General features: G+C 37.4%; 1 protein-coding gene across 5 annotated transcripts in view; it reads right to left on the reverse strand.

The window, feature by feature from the left end:
* HAUS6 (HAUS augmin like complex subunit 6) overlaps window positions 1-20,024 on the reverse strand; it is a 45,765-nt gene that overhangs the window by 12,170 nt on the left and 13,571 nt on the right. For all 5 annotated transcript variants that reach the window (XM_049116160.1, XM_025432155.3, XM_035696736.2 and 2 more), the window contains exons 7-12: window positions 19,934-19,982; window positions 16,955-17,125; window positions 14,692-14,885; window positions 13,703-13,829; window positions 13,129-13,231; window positions 3,408-3,489 (exon numbers count right to left, since the gene is read on the reverse strand). In XM_049116160.1, coding sequence (XP_048972117.1) covers window positions 3,408-3,489; window positions 13,129-13,231; window positions 13,703-13,829; window positions 14,692-14,885; window positions 16,955-17,125; window positions 19,934-19,982 — 726 coding nt within the window. The remainder of the gene's footprint in view (window positions 1-3,407; window positions 3,490-13,128; window positions 13,232-13,702; window positions 13,830-14,691; window positions 14,886-16,954; window positions 17,126-19,933; window positions 19,983-20,024) is intronic.

The following is a 20,024-nucleotide window of genomic DNA, read 5'->3' on the forward strand; positions in this document are numbered from 1 at the left end:
GATCTTGCATGGATCTTGCTCCATGCAAGAGATCAGGCCCAGGCCAAAGGGGCGCTAAACCGCTGGGCCACCGGGCTGCCCTAGAAATTTTAACTAATTATTCTTCATTTTTATTTTGTTGTTCCAATATACCTAAAATTAACAAAGAAGTAACAAACAGAAATTATAAAAAATTTTGAGTAAGATATGAGATTAGAATTTCTAAGGCTAAAGAAATTAAGTTGGCATGCACTCAAGATAATACTGCCCAATCTCTGAAACACAATAAAGGAGAAACTGTGAAGGGTAAAGGTCTAGAACTGCATCGCCCACACCACAAATATCAGGGAATCCTCCCTGCCAGAAACCACTGCAAAGAAGGGTAGTGCCCACAGTGCACAGCAAAGGCATCACCAATCACTGAATTCTCGTTTAAAGTGCGGTGAAGCCTCCATCAGCTCACTCTGATCAAAAACTGCCATGAGGGGGATCCCTGGGTGGCTCAGCGGTTTAGTGCCTGCCTTTGGCCCAGAGTGTGATCCTGGAGTCCAAGGATCGAGTCCCACATCGGGCTCCCTGCGTGGAGCCTGCTCCTCCCTCTGTGTTTCTGCCTCTCTCTCCCTCTCTCTCTCTCTGCATCTCTCATGAATAAATAAATAAAATCTTAAAAAAAAAAAAAAAAACTGCCATGAGACTAAAGGAGAAGACTACTTCTATTTTGGTACCTATGAGTGACAAGTGCATATGAAAGGGCTAATAACACACTGTAAAAACCACATTATTTCTATGTTTCTTAAGTGAACAGCGGTCCTGATCATATCCACATACGAATTTCCAAATTAACTACACTGATACTGATATAAGATACCATTACAAATAACAGCTGAACTACATGTTTAAAAAAAGAGGTATTATTTTCAGTATAGTCTATCTATATTACACATTACTAATGAAACATTTTATTACAAAATATCTTTACAGTAAAGAATTCTGAGGAAAAAACCTTATTTCCACATGACTCAATTCTTCACCTTTCTTCTGTTTTGCTATAAAGCAGCAATAATCATTCATATCCCATGAGCATTTATTTATCCCTCACCACCGACAGCCTTCCGCTAAACTGTCCCTCTTCAAAATCCCAAACCTACAATTAAAGTATCAGAAAATAATTAAAAGATCTAAAAGCTTAGAAGTATAAATCTGGAAATCAAATTATAATTAATACAACCTCGTTTTCCTATACTAAGAAAATTCCACCTGAGCTAAATTCTTAGGGGCTAAGTATCTGAAACTGGTAGAATTCTGATAGCATCGGGCAGCCCGGGTGGCTAAGTGGATTAGCGCCGCCTTCAACCCAGGGCGTGATCCTGGAGACCTGGGATCCAGTCCCACATCCCACGTCGGGCTCCCTGCATGGAGCCTGCTTCTCCCTCGGCCTGTGTCTCTGCCTCTCTCCCTCTCTCTCTCTCTGTCTCTCATGGATAAATAAAATCTTAAAAAAAAAAAAAGAATTCTGATAGTGTATCTTAGTATAGAATTTTACTTCAAAAATCTTCAAGCTCAATGAAGTTCATAAATAAAACCTGATCTATGATCTATGAATCAAGCTACTACCTCCATCAATCTTTAGTCCAGCAGCAGACCTTAATCAAATATTTCATTTGCTCTCTCAAGGAAAGACAAACCAAAACCACAACTGAAGTTGGGAAGCATCAACTATTACCCTCTAGCATGCTTTAAGAACAGTAATAATAGGATAAACAGTGAAACCCAGTAACTTCACTATCTCTTCAATGTCAAGTTTTCACAATAGATTTCACTATTTTTCTTTAGGGACTCCAAAAATCAACATAACATCCAGATATAAGAATAAAAATATAAATCTTCCACAAGTAGGACACCTAGGTTGCTCAGTGGTTGAGCATCTGCTATGGCTCAGGTCGTGATCCCGGGGCCCTAGGATCGAGTCCCACATCAGGCTCCCCACAGGGAGCCTGCTTCTGCCTCTGCCTATGTCTCTGCCTCTCTCTGTGGGTCTCTCATGAATAAATAAAATCTTAAAAAAAAAGAATTACTTAAGTAATTTATTTCCATATCTGTGCCTGAATTACATGGAGAAGTTGGACTGAAAGACCCTTATTTATAAGGTCAGAGTAGTCAGAAAACAAAAAACAAAAAAACACCTTGTTCGGTATGTCTGTACTTGATTGCTACTTAATAATACTTTTCAAGAAAGAATATATATATTCCCCAAATAGATTACATACATTTAGAGATTTTGGGGGGTTTTTTGTTTTGTTTTGTTTTTAAAGATTTTATTTATTTATTCATGAAAGAGAGAGAGGCAGACACACAGGCAGAGAGAGAGAAGCAGGCTCCATGCAGGTAGCCCGACGCAGGACTCAATCCCTGGACTCCAGGACCATGCTCTGGGCCAAAGGCAGGCGCTAAACTGCTGAGCCACCCAAGGATCCCCTAGAGATTTCTGTTTACAAAATAAGCCATCTGTTCTAAGAGCCAAAAAATGATAATAAAGAAAACAGACAATAAAGAAAATAAGAACACTCCTGAAGGATATCATAGTAAACTAAGGTTTGGTTTTCTCATATGTTAAAAATTAGGGGATTAGATTAAATCAGGAAGTCTTCTCTTTTTTCTTTTTTAAAGCATGGAACTCTTTTTATCAAATGGCATACAAAATCCCCAACATATATCACAGATAAAAGAACTAGCTGGTCAGGTTGAAGTGGAAAAAAGCTAGAGGCAGCAACAGGCTAAATCAGATGCATCCACAGCACCAGGGGGTGCTGCAGAACAGTCTGAAAACTAGGAGAGTAGATGATATCAAAAGCTCTTAAACTCTTGGATTTAGTCAACAGGCACAAGCAGTTTCAAAGAAGTTCAGAGACACAAAAAGGCAAAAATTCCCAAGCCTACATTAGGTAATTTCCAAACATGCTTTTTATCTTCAGATATTAGATAATCCCCTATGAATCCCAACATTTAAATACACAAAAGAAGGGGGGAAAATGCCTATGTATCAAAAATGTAGTATATTGGGATCCCTGGGTGGCGTAGCGGTTTAGCGCCTGCCTTTGGCCCAGGGCGCGATCCTGGAGACCCAGGATTGAATCCCACATTGGGCTCCCGGTGCATGGAGCCTGCTTCTCCCTCTGCCTATGTCTCTGCCTCTCTCTCTCTCTCTCTCTCTCTCTGTGACTATCATAAATAAATAAAAATTTAAAACTTCTTTTTTAAAAAATGTAGTATATCTTTCCTGAAAATGTGGATCTACAGTGGGAAAATATTCTCTGGTTATGAGAAAATTACAGACAACCTCATTGTAGGGAAGCTTGGAATTAGGTAAAGATGAAACTAAATTAATGAAGGAGGGGAAAAAATCAGTATGAAAATTCCCTTTGTTTTACCTGTTGGCTAGACCATGTATAGTTTCCGGTATATCACTGGCTCTCCTGCAATCATTTTCTTGGTTATGTTGCTTAGGTGTATCTAAAGGAACATAAATAGTAATTACTCTTTAATTATGTTTGCAAATTCTAATATCCAGTGATCTCTTGAAATTCTAGAAAGATTTCTAAAAGGAAGAAAACAGAAAATTCAGACCAATATGAATGCTAACAGGAAAAGACAATTATTCAATTAGGTGTATAAACAGGACAAATAGAGAATATCTAGTAATAAGCTCTTATATAAAGAGTGATAAGTTACAGAGCTGGAACAAACAATTCTAAAATTTGTATGGAACCAGAAAAGATCCCAAATAGCTAGAAGAATGTTGAAAAAGAAAATCAAAGCTGGAGGCATCACAATTCCGGACTTCCAGCTGTATTACAAAGCTGTGATCATCAAGACAGTATGTTACTGGCACAAAAACAGACACATGGATCAATGGAACAGAACAAAGAACCCAGAAAAGGACCCTCAACTCTATGGTCAACTCATCTCAACAAAGCAGAAAAGAATATCCAACAGAAAAAAGTCTCTTCAACAAATGGATGTTGGGAAAATTGGCCAGCCACAGGCCGAAGAATGAAACTAGACCACTTTCTTATGCCATACAGAAAAGTAAATTCAAAATGGATGAAAGACCTAAATGTGAGACAGGAATCCATCAAAACCCCAGAAAACATAGGCAGCAACCTCTTCGACCTTGCCCGCAACAACTTCTTGCTAGACACAGGTCCAAAGGTAAGGGAAACAAAGGCAAAACTGAACTATTGGAACTTCATCAAGATAAAAAGGTTTTGCACAGCAAAGGAAACAATCAACAAACTAAAAGGCAGGTACAGCCACATATGGCTCAGCTCATGATCCTGGAGTTAAAGGATGGAGCCCTGCATCAGGCTCCCTGCACTGCAGGGAGTCAGCTTCTCCCTCTTCTTCTGCCCCTCCCCCTGCTCATGTTCTCTCTCCTCTGCTCATTCTCTCTCTCAAATAAATAGGGATGCCTGGGTGGTTCAGTCAGTTAAGTGTCTGGCTTTGGCTCAGGTCATGATCCCAGGGTCCTAAGATAGAGAGCACTGCATCAGGCTCCCTGCTCTGTGGGGAGCCTGCTTCTCCCTTTCCCTCTACTGCTCTCCCTGCTTGTGCACTCTGTCAAATAAATAATAAATCTTTTTTTTAATCAAGTAAGTAAATAAACAAATCTTAAAAAAAAAAAAAAAAACTAAGGGATCCCCGGATGGCTCAGCGGTTTAGTGCCTCCCTTCGGCCCAGAGCATGGCTCTGGAGTCCCAGGATCGAGTCCCTCGTTGGGCTCCCTGCACAGAGCCTGCTTCTCCCTTTGCCTGTGTCTCTGCCTCTTTCTCTGTATCTCTCGTGAATAAATAAATAAAATCTTTTTAAAAAATTTAATTTAATTTAATTTAAAAAAAAAACTAAAAGGCAACTTATGGAATGGGAGAAGATATTCACAAACGACATATCAGAGAAAGGGCTAGTATCCAAAATCTATAAAGAACTTATCAAACAACATCCAAAAAAAAAAAAAAAAGCCCAGTCAAGAAACGGGCAGAAGACATGAACAGACATTTCTCCAAAGAAAATATACAAATGGCTGACAAACACATGAAAAAAATTCTCCACATCACTTGGCATCAGGGAAATACAAATCAAATCCACAATTATACCACCTCACACCAGTCAGAATGGCTAAAATTACAAGTCAGGAAACAACAGATGTTGGTGAGGATGCAGAAAAAGGGGAACCCTCTTATACTGTTTGTGGGAATGCAAGCTGGTACAGCTACTCTGGAAAACAATATGGAGATTCCTCAAAAAATTAAAAACAGGGCAAGCCCCGGTGGCACAGCAGTTTAGCACTGCCTGCAGCCCGGAGTGTGATCCTGGAGACCCGGGATCAAGTCCTGTTTCGGGCTCCCTGCATGGAGCCTGCTTCTCTGTCTGCCTATGTCTCTGCCTCTCTCTCTCTCTCTGTCTCTCATGAATAAATAAATAAAATTTTTTTTTAAAAATTAAAAACAGAGCTACCCTATGACCCAGCAATTGCACTACTAGGTATTTATCCAAAGGATACAGTGAGTTGAAGGGGCACATGCACCCCAATTTTATAGCAGTAATGTCCAGAATTGCCAAATTATGGAAAGAGCCCAGATGTCCATCAACAGATAAATGGATAAAGAAGATGTGGTATATATATTCAATAGAGTATTATTCAGCCATCAAAATAATGAAATCTTGCCATTTGCAACAACATGGATGGAACTAGAGGGTATTATGCTAAGTGAAATAAGTCAATCAAAGACAAATACCATATGATTTCACTCATAGGTGCAATTTAAGAAACAAAACAGATGAACATAGGGGAAGGAAAGGAAAAATAAAATAAAAACAGAAGGAGGCAAACCATAAGAGACTATTTAACTACAGGAAACTGGGGGTTGCTGGATGAGAGGTAGGCGGGGAATGGGGGTAACTAGGTGATGAGCATTAAAGGAGGGCACTTGATATAATGAGCACTGGGTGTTATATGCAACTGATGAATCACTAAATTCTACCCCTAAAACTAATAATACACTATATGTAACTAAATTGAATTTAAATTTTAAAAAATTTGGGATGCCTGAGTAGCTCAGTCATTGAGCATCTGCCTTCGGCTCAGGGCATAATCCCGGAGCCCCGGGATTGAGTCCCACATCGGGCTCCCTGCATGGAGCCTGTTTCTCCTCCCTCTGCCTATGTCTCTGCCTCTCTCTCTCTCTCTCTCTCCCTCTCTCTGTGTCTCTCATGAATAAATAAAATGTTTTAAAAAATTTTTTTAAATGATAGATTTATACTAAACCAAATTTCCAAAAAGGTGACAGTACATAGTTCTCCAGCATAATATTAGCTGTGCTTCTAGTTTTCGTACACACACCATGCAATTACTACATAAATCAGAAAGGTCAAAAATTATGTATTTAGCATATTTCAGCCCAGCATCTATGACATCAGTCAATATACATATTTATTCCTCAGTGCATCAATAATTATATGCCACTGCTATAGTAACAATGAGAAAAAAAAGTTGGAGATGTTGGCTTCAAGGAGTCAGTCTAGGGAAGAGACTATTGATGAGTAGAGACTTACGGCATGTTGCTATAGTTATTAGAGAAATATGCACAGAATCCAAGGAGGGAAAAAGGTACCTGGTCCAGATGGAAATGTGAAGAGGACATAAAGGTACTGAGAGAACAGGGAACAAATTCAGTATGCTAGAGCATAGTGTGTATTGAGTGGAAGCATGGCAGGAAACAAGATTGGTGAAGAAAGTCATGGCTCCATTACAGAGGACTGGATATTCCAGGAACTTTTCTCTCAACATGTTAGCTTCTAAAGGACTTTCTCCAATTTATACATGTGTCCAAAGCGTTACTGGAAACCAATGTGTATATTATGTGAACTTTTCCTTTTAATCCATCATTATAGTACGCTATATTATAAACATTTTCAGTACTCTATGCTTTTGCACTTACTAATGATAATGGAATTACTGGTATTCATAAAACATTCTAAAAATGAACATAAGTACAAAAATTTTATCAAAAAACGAATAGGCAATAATAAACTAAAATAATTAGGCACAACCATAAACACTGGTGGTAATTGGTAGAGACGATGATGTACATGTGTTCCAGTATGTAAAAATGTTTTTAAGGTAAAAGTTGCTTAGTGAAAGTCATCTAAAGCTTTTTTTTTCCCTAAAGGTGACAGGAAGTCACTGATGTGTATTACACCAGGAGATAAAAAGGATCAGATTTTTGTATTTGCATTACAGAAGGATCACTGATAATCATTTGCAACATGGAATAGGTAGACTATAGAGGCAAAGTACCTAGTTAGAATACAATTAAAGGCAAGAAACAGAAAATCAAACTATAGCACTTAAGATGTGAAGAGAACAGAGGGGACAGACACAACAAGGTAATAAGGAGGTAAAGACAAAATAACTCACTTGAACAAAGCAAACAAAGCTGTAGCAGACAATGACTCTTACCATAATACACTAGAACTGCAAAATAAAATTTAAGAGAAAGGAATGCCCAGAAGAACAGATAAAAATCATTACATGACAGGACTAAAGACAGAAAGCATTTAAGCTCAAATCAAGACACAAAGGCTAAATGGTGGGTTCCTGGGGCTGAACAATAGGGATTTACTGCCTAAGTAAGAATAAAATCTTGGTCCACTCAGACTAAGATCTGAGAAACTGCCCTAAGACCAGGACATTGCAAAGGCTACTCAGCCCCTGAAGATATTATAAATATTTGGACAACTGGACCAGGAAAGTAACAAGGAAGTCTGCTGTCTACCTGGAGTCTTGGGTTTAAAAAATAAAAATAAAAAAAATTTTAAGGTGGAGAGAAAAGAAATGTTAAGCCTACCTAGCCTACTGAAAGGGAAGTATGAAATTCAATATTATATTGGCTACTTGTGGGAACCCCAAACCAAAAATATTAACTGCCTAGTGCAAGGGAAATACCTGGAACCCTAGGCCACCATGTAGAGACCATTCTACAACCCAGGGCCCATGTGATGCCTTCAGGGGTGGGTCCACTGAAGTCACAATCAAAAACAATTTTTTTTTTAAGATTCTGTCTTTTTTTTTTTTTAAGTTTGTTTGTTTGTTTGTTTGTTTGACAGAAAGAGAAAGAACACAAGCATGAGGAGCAGCAAAGAAAGAGAAGCAGGCTCCCTGCTGAGCAGGGAACCCAATGCAGGGCTTGATCAGGACATGAGCCAAAGGCAGACAACTGACTGAGCCACCCAAATAGCCCTTTAAGATTTTATTATTAAATAATCTCTACACTCAGCATGGGACTTGAACTCACAACTCCGAGATTATGAGTCACATACTTTTCCAAAAGAGCCAGTCAGGCACCCTCACAATCAAATATTTTAATAGGAAACAAACAACTATGAAAATGAACAGGCAAGGACACCTAGGTGGCTCAGCGATTGAGTGTCTGCCTTTGGCTCAGGGAGTGACCCCGAGGTCCAGTTCCCCAAAGGGAGCCTACTTCTCTCTCTGCCTATGTGTCTGCCTCTCTCTCTGTGTCTCTCATGAATAAAGAAATAAAATCTTTAAAAAAAAAAAAAAAAGGATAAAAAATGACCACGCAAAACACACAGAACCAGAAGTATCTGAAACACAGGGATATTTTAAAAATTGAATAAGATCAAATCAGTATGTTTAAAATATCTGGCAAAGAAACAACAGGAGCTATAATGAAAGAAGATGATACCAGGAACAAGAACAGGCAATTTTTGAAAAGAGAAGCAAAAGAAAAAAAAAAAAAATGAAAAACACATCCACGAAAAAGCTAAAGATTAATTGGACATGTCAAAAAAAAAGATTAAATACATCTAAAGAGGTAACCAGTGAACCATAAATGAAAAGTTTATAAATACAAATGAAAAGTTTAAGAGATATAGAGGACAGAATTACAAGTCCCAACAACAGGAGCTCTAAAAGGAAAGCATCAGAAGAATGACTGAGACCTGCACACCTGGGTGGTACAGTCAGCTAGGAGTCTGCTTTTAGCTCAGGTCATGATCCCAGAACCCTGGGATCAAGCCCCACATTGGGCTCCCTGCTCAGCGGGGTGTCTGCTTCTCCCTCTCCCTTTGCTGCTCCCCCTACTGGTGAACTCTCTCAAATAAACAAAATCCTTTAAAAAAAAAAAAAAAAAAGGATGACTGCGAAAGTGTTAGAAGAGATCTATTAGTAAGTTTCCAAAACAGAAAATGTGAGCCTTCACATTAAATAAGCACACACAGGCCCAAAAGTTAAATAAAAATAAACCCACATTTAGATACATCTAAATGAACCTGCATAATACAAAACTAAATAAATACAAGTCTTAAAAGCAACCAGAGACTAAAAATTACCTACAAATGAATGACCATAAGGCTGACAACAGAGATTTCAGAAATAGAAGGCAGAAAACAATGAGATTATATCATCAAAGCCAGAAGAAAACTGAGCATTGATCTAGAATCCTATATTCAAACTATCATTCACAAACTAGTGAAACTAAAGACATTTTCACAGAAAAACTAAGAGATTTGACTATCCAGCGTCCATGACAAAAAGAATTAAAGAATATACTTCTGAAAAGGAGAATACAAGTAGTAATCTTGACAAGAAAATCTGTAAATGGGGGATCCCTGGGGTGGAGCAGTGGTTTGGCGCCTGCCTTTGGCCCAGGGCGCGATCCTGGAGACCCGGGATCGAATCCCACGTCAGGCTCCCGGTGCATGGAGTCTGCTTCTCCCTCTGCCTGTGTCTCTGCCCCTCTCTCTCTCTCTCTCTGTGTGTGTGACTATCATAAATAAATAAAAATTAAAATTAAAAAAAAAATCTGTAAATGTGTTGGTAAATCTAAACACACAATGACTGTTAAAAACAATTTCTAACAATGTCATTTAAAAAGGGGGAACACCTGGGTGGCTCAGCGGTTGAGCATCTGCCTTCCGCTTGGGGCACGATAAGTCCAGGGATCGAGTCCTATGTCGGTTTCCCTATGGGGAGCCTGCTTCTCCCTCTGCCTGTGTCTCTGCCTCTTTCTCTGTGACTCTCATGAATAAATTAATAAAATCTTTAAAAAATAAAATAATAGAAAGGGGGACAGAGGCATTATTCTAGAATAAAAGTAAGAAGACAAAACAACCAAATGCAATGAATGAACCCTCCTTAGATCCTAGTTCAAAATATAAACATTTATACAGGACATTTTGAAGTATAAGAAGAGAATTTATTCGTATGCCAGAACAGTCTTATACACAGTTAGATCCATACACATGTACTAGAATTTTTTTTTTTAAAGATTTATTTATTTATTCATGAGAGACACAGCCTGAGAGAGAGAAAGAAGCAGACTCCTCGCAGGGAGCCTGATGCAGGACTTGATCCCGGATCCCGGGACCACAACCTGAGCCGAAGGCAGACACTCAACCTCTGAGCCACCCAAGCATCCCTAGAATTATTTTTATAAACATATACTAGCTGAAACAAGATTCAGAATAGTGGTTACATTTGCAATTGCAGAAAGAATGGAGTCAAGGAAAGGTAGATCCCCAAGGATTAATGACATATATACTTAAAAAATATATATCTAAATATTGTGGGACACCTGGGTAGGCTCAGTCAATTAAACATCTGACTTCGGCTCAGGTCAGGATCTCAGAGTCCTAAGACTGAGCCCCATGACAGTTTCCACATTCAGCCCAGAGTCAGCTTGAGTCTCTCCCTCTGCCCCTTACTCTGCACATGCTCCCTCTTTCTCTAATAAATAAATAAAATATTTTTTTAAAAATCTAAATTATTGCAAAGCTTTGACAAGAGTGTTTGATGAAGAGGTTATTTATATTACTATTCCCTGTACTTTTCAATATACTGAAATATTTTTTAAAAAACAATTTAACAGAGGGCAGTCTGGATGGCTCAGCAGTTTAGCGCCACCTTCAGCCCAGGACATGATCCTGACGACCTGAGATCAAGTCCCACATCAGGCTCCCTGTACGGAGCCTGCTTCTCCCTCTGCCTGTGTCTGTGTCTGTGTGTGTGTGTGTGTGTGTGTGTGTGTGTCTCACGAATAAAAAATGTAAGAGAAAAAAAAAGAAAACAATTTAAAAGAAAATTTCTTCAAGTAAGATGTAATATATAAAGTGTAGGGAGGAAAAAAAGTTGTTTTACTACAAAAAAGCATAAAATAATGTTAACATTCCCCAGCTAGCATCAAGGCTCTCTCTACCTCTTTAGGGAAAAAAAGGGAATCTCAAAGAGTACAAATTCTACAACATATGAAGGAGAGCATTACCTCAAAGAACCTATCAAACACTTCTAAAATGTGAACTTCCTACTTACAAATATGTCCTCATTTTCAAGGCAGATAGAAATCACCGAACGGACATGCAGACAGATTTCAAGGTTTCACAGGGCCTAAACTAAGTCTTTCTAGATGCCAACGACCCTTTCCAAGTTGAAGTGAAAACATATGCCAATCAAATATGCCAAGAGCCCTAAGAGTCATTCTATCATCCTAAATAATGCTCTATCTGAAGCTCTCGGTCATTCACCAAACCATGCAGTCTTTTCTGTGTCTACTCTTTTGCTAATGCCTATAATGAGCCTTGCTCTCTAATCTATGACCTTTCCTATCTAGTGTCTTCTCCATGTACACCTGACTCCCAAATCAATCATTCATTCCCGTTGTGTTCACCCTTTTCTTCCTAAGTCCTATGCTAACGACTGCCATGACTGTTGGCAGCCATGAACTCCACTGTGGCCTACATCTATCACCTGCTCCAGTCTCACTACATAATTCATAGGTTTTTTTAACGCATTTATTCCTCCTCTTATCTAACATTTACTGAAATTAATAACAATTTCTTATACACGAATACTGCAACTAAGGAAACTGAAAACTAGATGGATTATCAGATATCGTAGAGAAATTAATTTTTCAGGTGTGATAGTGGCATAGTAGTTAAGGAAACTGAATGAGATATTATAGTATTATTAATTTTTTAGATGTGGCATTACTATGGTAGTTATATAGGAAAAGTATTTTTATGGGAATGCATGCTGAAAGAATGACATGTTACTATGTCTAGTACTAACTTGGTTTAGCAAAAATACATGCATACACATATAAAGCAATGTAGTAGATGTTAATGTTAAAACAGGTGGTATTCAGGTAATTATTGTACTGTACTTTCATGTTAAACAGTTGTGGACTTCTGTACAAAAACTTGTAAACAAATGTTTATAGCAGCATTACTCTTAATAGTGAAATGGTGGAAACAACCCAAATGTCCCTCGGTGGATGAATGGATAAACAAAATATGGTTTAGGCATACAATAGAATGTAATCATAAAAAGTAATGAAGTACATGCTACAACTTGGATGAACCTTGAAAATATTATGCAAAGTGAAAAATTCTGTAAGTGAAAGAAACCAGACACAAAAACCCTCATATTAAAAAAAAAAAAAAAAAAAGTCTCATAAGACTCCATTTATATGAAATATCCAGCAAGAGAGTGTGGGGGAGGAGGCAAAAGGGGAAGGAGAAGAACAAACTAACTCTGTGCTGAGTGTGGAGTCCAAGGCTGGACACAGATGCAGGACCCTGATATCATAACCTAAGCCAAAAATAAAAGTCAAATGCTTAATCAACTGAGCCACCCTAGGATTTCCTTTTGAGATCATAAAAATATTCTGGAGCTAAAAAGCAGTGACGGTTGCACAATTTTGTGAATTTACCAAATGCTACTGAGTTGTACACTTTGATGACTAAAATGCTATGTGCAATTTCATCACAATAAAAAATAACTGGGGGAAAAAAACAAAAATGTAAAGAAACTGCTATCATAGGGAGAAATACTGATGAGAGAAAGTTTAAGAGAGAAAAATAGGGCAGCCTGGGTGGCTCAGCAGTTGAGCGTCTGCCTTCGGCCCAGGGCATGATCCTGGAGTCCTGGGATCGAGTCCCACATCGGGCTCCCTGCAAGGAGCCTGCTTCGCCCTCTGCCTGTGTCTCTGCCTCTCTCTGTGTCTCTCATGAATAAATAAATAAAATCTTAAAAAAAAAAAAAAAAAAAAGAGAGAAAAATAAATAACCAACCTGGAAGTGAAGCAGGATACTGCAAAAGAATACTCCTTGCATATACTTCTTCTGAGGCGGGATCAAATGAAAGAGGAGACATTGGTGGTAAAAGATCCACAGCCTTAAAACACAGAATTTATCATTTTGAAATATACACATTTACTTCTTTACCACAATAACACTACTAAATTAATCTATGAATGGATGATCCCCCCCCCATGAAGATAGAATTACCAAGCATATAAATTATCCTATAACTATTTTAAACCAAGGATTACAATACTAGAACAAGGGGACTACTCTGTCCTCCAACTGTGTCTCAAACATACTACCTAACAGCAAAAGAAATTTCTCATTTTCTTAATACAATCCTCTGAATCTAAAAATATTAACTATAAATCACAAAGCAGCCTGATCAATACTCTATATGTATTTAGAAAACTTACAGAAACCAAAACATTTAAACTTTAGACTCAGATGCAAAGATGACAACTTACACATGCATAGCATTCCTAGATCATTCATAACATGATAAATCAAAAGACTGCCTTATATTAAACTACTCTCCAAAAGGCAAGTCAACATTACTTACTGGAGTGCAACCTTTAATTAGACTGAAAGGAGACAGACTAAGAAATTCTTTCCACTTTTTAAACCATTCTCCTTGTTTTTCAACAACAGAATGTTTTATATTGGTGAGATCTTCTTTTATTTTACACCTATGATAGCATAAAAAAAAAGAACTTCACTCAAAATATGAATATATAAAATGAGTACTGAGTAAAACTTAAGAATACAACAGTTTGTAGAGAAAGGGAAGAAAATGTAACTGGAAGTTCAACCAATATAGCACATATACACCGAATAAACTCTCACAGTGAATGAACATTCAGAACCTAAAGTACTTTTTTTCCTTTTAGGACCAGAAAGCAGTCATGCATCTATTATTCCATTTATCTTTATTACTTTTTCCTAGTTCTAAACTAGAATCCAAATTCTACTCCTACTCTGTCCACTCCTAAAGGCAGCCCATAGCTTCCAGTTACTCCATTCAAATAACAAATAAGGTTGGGGTGCCTGGTTGGCTCAGTCAGTTAGACATCGGCCTCTGGCTAAGGTCATGATCCCAGGGATCCTGGGATCAAGCCCCACATCAGGCTCCCTGCTCAGTGGAGCATCTGCTGCTCCCTCTGCCCCTCCCTTTGCTCATGCTCTGTGCGCTCTCTCTCTCTCTCTCTCTGAAATAAATAAAATATTTTAAAAACTAAATAAATAACAAATAAGGCTTAGTTTTATTAAGTAGACTCCACAAAAGAAAAGCTTGAGAAAAGTTAAAATTATTTCCCAAAGAATTATCACTCATGGTAAATAATTTATTCTAGTCAGAAAAGAAAACTACATTAATTGTAGTTTCTTCATGTGTCTCTCTGGGAGTCAATGACAAGATTTTTGAGTTCTAATGAAATGTTCACATTTGTTTGCTAAAGCTAAAGAGTTATCAAATATATGAGCTGTGCTGAGAAATTATCAAAACCACCCTATTCCTCCCCAATAATATAACAAAAGATCTTTTTACAGTACCTTATATGCTTCAGATCTGATAATCTTTCTCTCTGAAGTTTGGTCTCTTTTTCAAGGAAATGAAGATCTATTTTCAGTTTTGCTGGGTCAGCCTGACAACGTTCATATTTCACTACTTTTAAGGCTTCATTTAATAACCGAATAACTGTTAAGAGGTTCAATTCTCCAGCCTCATAAACACTTCCTATGTGCAACTAAGGATTCAGAGGGGAAAAAAAGTGGTTCTTAAGATAAACTATTACATAAATAGGTGTTTTTTTTTTTTTTTTTACTATTATATAAAAAGTTACCTTAAAGAAGAGTGAAAAAAGCCACAAGTTGGGCAGCCCAGGTGGCTCAGCAGTTTAGCACCGCCTTCAGCCCAGGGCCTGATCCTGGAGACCCAGGATCAAATCCCATATCAGGCTCCATGCATAGAGCCTGCTTCTCCCTCTGCCTGTGTCTCTGCCTCTCTCTCTGTGTGTGTCTCTCATGAATAAATAATTAAAATCTTAAAAAAATAAAAATAAAAATAAATAAAATAAAATAAAAAGCCAAAAGTCTACCCAAAAATGAAACCAAGTAAATAATTTTGGTCCAAAGAAAACTACTGTGAAAGAATTATCCGGCTGTGCTATATTTTTATGTTATGCAAAAAAATTGCAAACTAGAATAAAAGGAAAGCAAATAAATGAGAAGCAAAATAAAGACTGAGGAGAAAGAGCAGGTTTAGTGAAAGATCCTGAATTCATGTTTTAAAGAAGTTGCAAACTGATGAATCCAAACTTAGACACGTTTATTTGACCTGCACAATTCAAGTACTTTAAAATCATTTGAATTAGTTGCCAATCGGGCAGCCCCGGTGGCACAGGGGTTTAGCGCCGCCTGCAGCCTGGGTGTGATCCTGGAGACCCGGGATCGAGTCCCACATCAGGCTTCCTGTATGGAGCCTGCTTCTCCCTCTGCCTGTGTCTCTGCCCCTCTCTCTGTCTCTATGAATAAATAAAATCTTTAAAAAAAAAAAAAGAATTAGTTGCCAATCAACTAAAAATCTTAGATTTCACATAAAAATTACTATTTCTCCAAAGACCTCATCACTACCTACGTTACCCCTTTTGTTACACACAATTAGCAAATATTATCTACCTAGCCTCTGTAGGAATCTGAATTTGCAGACTCTTGATATTTCTGTACTAGGAATTTGAAGTGCGTGGTAGGTTTACCTATTACAGTGAAAGCTCTTCAGTGTCACAACACTATTTTACCTTTGTATTCCCCTATATTGTAATTAATGCCTGGCATATAGGAGATACTTCATAGATTAGGAGTTCACGGAAAAAAAAAAAAAGTAAGCTATCCAGATGAAAATGCCATATAAGCAATTGGAAATAATTTGATGGAGTCTGGGTTGAAGGAGAGAGACTGGAAATACCAATCCTAGGTATAGGATTACTGATGAAAATATAGAATTGAGTAAGTAAATAAAGATGACTGTAATGTGGGAAAGAAAAGTAGTCATTAAAGGAACCATGGAAAATACTTTCATTTGAAATTTAGAGAAAAACGATGTGCCTGGATGGCTCAGTGGGTCAATGATCTTCCTTCAGCTCAGGTCATGATCCCAGGACCCTGGAATCAAACTCCACATCAGGCTCTCTACTCAGCAAGGAGCCTGCTTCTAGGGAGCAGGCTTCTCCCTCTCTCTGCCTGCTGCTCCCCTGCTTGTGTGCTCTCTCTCTCTCTCTGTCAAATAAATAAATAAAATCTTTTTAAAAATTCGAGAGAAAGGAGCCAGTATAAAAAACTGACAATAGCAGTCTAAAAAACGAAAGATACTGAGGTCACAAAAGCTAAGGAAAGAAAAGACTAAAATACTTAACAGCATTAAAATGAAAGAGAAACCATAGGATACAGACATTTTAAAAAGACATTCAGCCAACTAGATCACTGCTGCTCTCCTTCAGAATTTATAAAGAACTAGTACCATATTATCTTCCTACTAAGTAACCTCCTCCATTTCTCTACACTGCATGATGTATGCAGCACACAAAAGGAATGAACAATTAATAAAAGCTAACATATGTGAATATATACATGGTTAACAAAAGAATGTTTTACTAGATTTATTCACAAAAATAAATTCTGAAGACATTGTAAGAATATACATTATTTACATATCACATATACATTAACTGTATATTAAACAGGCATGTATTATTATTATTATATATAATAATTCACGAACAGAGTTCTTTCAGCAGTTTACTTAATATCAGATGCTTACCTGACACCTCTGTTTCTCAATTTTGTCAAGTAAGAGCCTTGGAATGTTGATAGCAACATTAGTTCCATCTAAAGTATATTGGTTAACAAGACTAAGGACTGCATTAACAACTTCTTTTTCTTTTTCCAAATATATTAGTGTTTCATTCACTGAAGCCCACAAAGACCGGACCTTTGAAAACAGAGACCAAGCCTATATGTAATTTGTATGTATATCAAAGAAATGTAAAACACAAATATATCCTCACTGTCAGGAACAAATGAAGTATTCTTGTAATGATTTCTGGTGAGAAAATTAATTAACTGCCTAAAAGCACTAATATTACTTCCAAAGGGGTTTTAAAACTAAAGAATTTCAAAATCTAAAATAAATAAAACTAAAAAATTTCTCAGGAGTTTAAAAAAAATAAAAAGAATTTCTCAGGAGAATTTAATTTAGCCCACCATGATTTTCAAAACAAATCCAAGAAACTTCATTCTACAAAGATGCAATTAGCATTTCCTGTGTCCACCCCCTCCCCAGCTTGAGCCATGAGCATCCATTAGGAGCTAAGAGGAGTTGCAACTGTTGCCATGAAACCACCTACTCCCTGATGTGGGAAAGCTAGGACCAGCAGATAATACCATCCCTCCCTGAGCTGTTGCTGTTGTTCCCTGATGCTCCCAGCCAGCTCAGATTTTATAAAAATGAATTAAAAAAAAAAATCTATTGTTAGCATTTCAAAACATGCCATGAATCTAAATGAAACTTTTCAGGAAAATGGGGCCCAGGGTAGCTAAGTTAAGTGTCTGTCTTCGGTTCAGTTCATGGTCCCAGGGTCCTGGGATCAAGCCCCACACTGGGCTCCCTGCTCAGAGAAGAGTCTGCTTCTCCCTCTCCCTCTGCTCCTCTACTCTGCTCATGCTTTCTCAAATAAATAAATAAAATCTTTAAAAACAAAGAAAACAGAAACTTTTCAGGGAGTAACAATAAAAGATTTTCAGGAAGGGAAAAAAAAAACCACATCAATTCTAAGAGCCATTTAAGTTTCTTTCAAAAGATTAAAATATGAAAAACCATGCTTCTTTAAAAGCAAAGAATCTTAGGCATATACTAATCCATCTATGTTCGGTAAAATGCAGATGTAAGAATGTTTATAGGTGGGATCCCTGGGTGGCGCAGCGGTTTGGCGCCTGCCTTTGGCCCAGGGCGCGATCCTGGAGACCCGGGATCGAATCCCACATCGGGCTCCCGGTGCATGGAGCCTGCTTCTCCCTCTGCCTATGTCTCTGCCTCTCTCTCTCTCTCTCTGTGACTATCATAAATAAAAAAAAAAAAAAAAAAAAAAAAAAGAATGTTTATAGGTGGTAGCTACACTTGTGGTGAGCATAGCATAAATAAGAGAATTGTCCAATCACTACGCTGTATACCTGAAACTTACATAACATTATGTGCCAACTATATTTCAATTAAGATAATAAAAAAAATTTTAAAGAATGTTCATAGCATTTCTATTTTAATAGTCAAAAACTGCAATTAACCCAAAGGTCTACTGAGAGTAAAAAAAAAAGTATGTTGTGCTATATTCATAAAACAAAACACTACATAACATTGTGAATGAACACACTACAACCTACACACAACAGCATGTATAAAACAGCATGAGTCATCAAAGACAAACACAAAGGAATGTATTCTATATAGTCCCCTGTATATAAAGTTCAAGAAGAGGCAAACTAATCTTTAATGTAAGAAGTGAGTATTTACTCTTGGGGAAAATGGTTTTAAATGAAAGGGGACCTGAAGCTTCTGGGGTAATGTTCTGTTCCTTATACTGTATGCTGGTTACATGGGTATACTCACTTTGTGAAATTTTGTCAGGCTACACACTTGTGACTTTATCACTTTTTGTACATATATTATGCCTTCAAAGAATTTATAAAAGTGGGAGGCAGGCAGGGAAATACAATAATTATACCCATGTTTGTGCTTATGTCTTCCCATGGTACAAGGTAGAGTTGTCCCCAAAGAGGACTCATTGGCAATCTAGAGATTTCACAGGATGGCATTTCCTTGGTGGACAAAGATCCAGGATCTCATTCTCAGATTTTTTTTTTCTTTTTCTTTTTCTTTTTTTAAGTTCTCAGATTTTTACTTTAATCTTGTCAATGACTAAAAAACTGACCAAAGGTAAAGGGCTCAGGGAAAGTGAACCTTAACCAAACTCAGGAGGGATCAATGTGAAAACTTTTAACAGGTTTCACATCAACCTATTAAAATTACAATCAAAGATACTGTGTTCAGTAATAGGAATATCCATTCATATTCACAAAGTTGGAAGATCCATGAAGGAAATGACTTTGCCTCTTTCCTTCACTACTGTAGCTCTACTATCAAGAAAAAAGCCTAGCACATGGCAGGTGATTAATAAAAATTCACTGATGGATGAATAATTATTCCCTGAGGAGAGCACTGACTTTTTCCAGTGACAAACTGCTGGGGACGCCAAGTTAACATGCAAAGCAGCTCAGTGATCATAAAATCAGAACAAAGAGCTTGAGAAAGATTTCATCTAAACACAAAGGCCTAAGAAAACACTCCAATCTCACATCAAATCCAACCTCTGAAAACCTCAGATTATGTCTGCCAGATTCTTCCTAACTGCCAAGCCAGCCTCAATGCTGACTTCTCATTTTTCTTCCATGCTTACCATCTCCCTTCAGTTAACATACTTTATTTACATAAATACTATTAGTTACAAACTGAACTTTCTATCATTAATTTAAACCTGCTTTTGTATTTTTTAGTCTTAATAAATTTTAAGTTAATTTTTTCCATTATATTCATGCTTTTTAGAGGCACCCTTATATATTACTTACTGAGTTAAAAAAAAAATTTTACAAAAAGAAATGACAAAAAGAGAGAATAAAAGTCCAAATAAGTAAGCCAACTGCACATCACAAAAGTAAGAAAGATTAAATTTGTTCCTTAAAAAGTTACCTTCTGGATTTTCTCTTGTATATTACTTTCGTCATCAGAGGATTCCACTCTAGTCAAAAATTAAATGATTTCATTAGTTATTTTTTTTAAT

This window comes from Canis lupus, chromosome 11, assembly GCF_003254725.2.
Source record: "Canis lupus dingo isolate Sandy chromosome 11, ASM325472v2, whole genome shotgun sequence".
NCBI classification, from domain to species: Eukaryota; Metazoa; Chordata; class Mammalia; order Carnivora; family Canidae; genus Canis; species Canis lupus.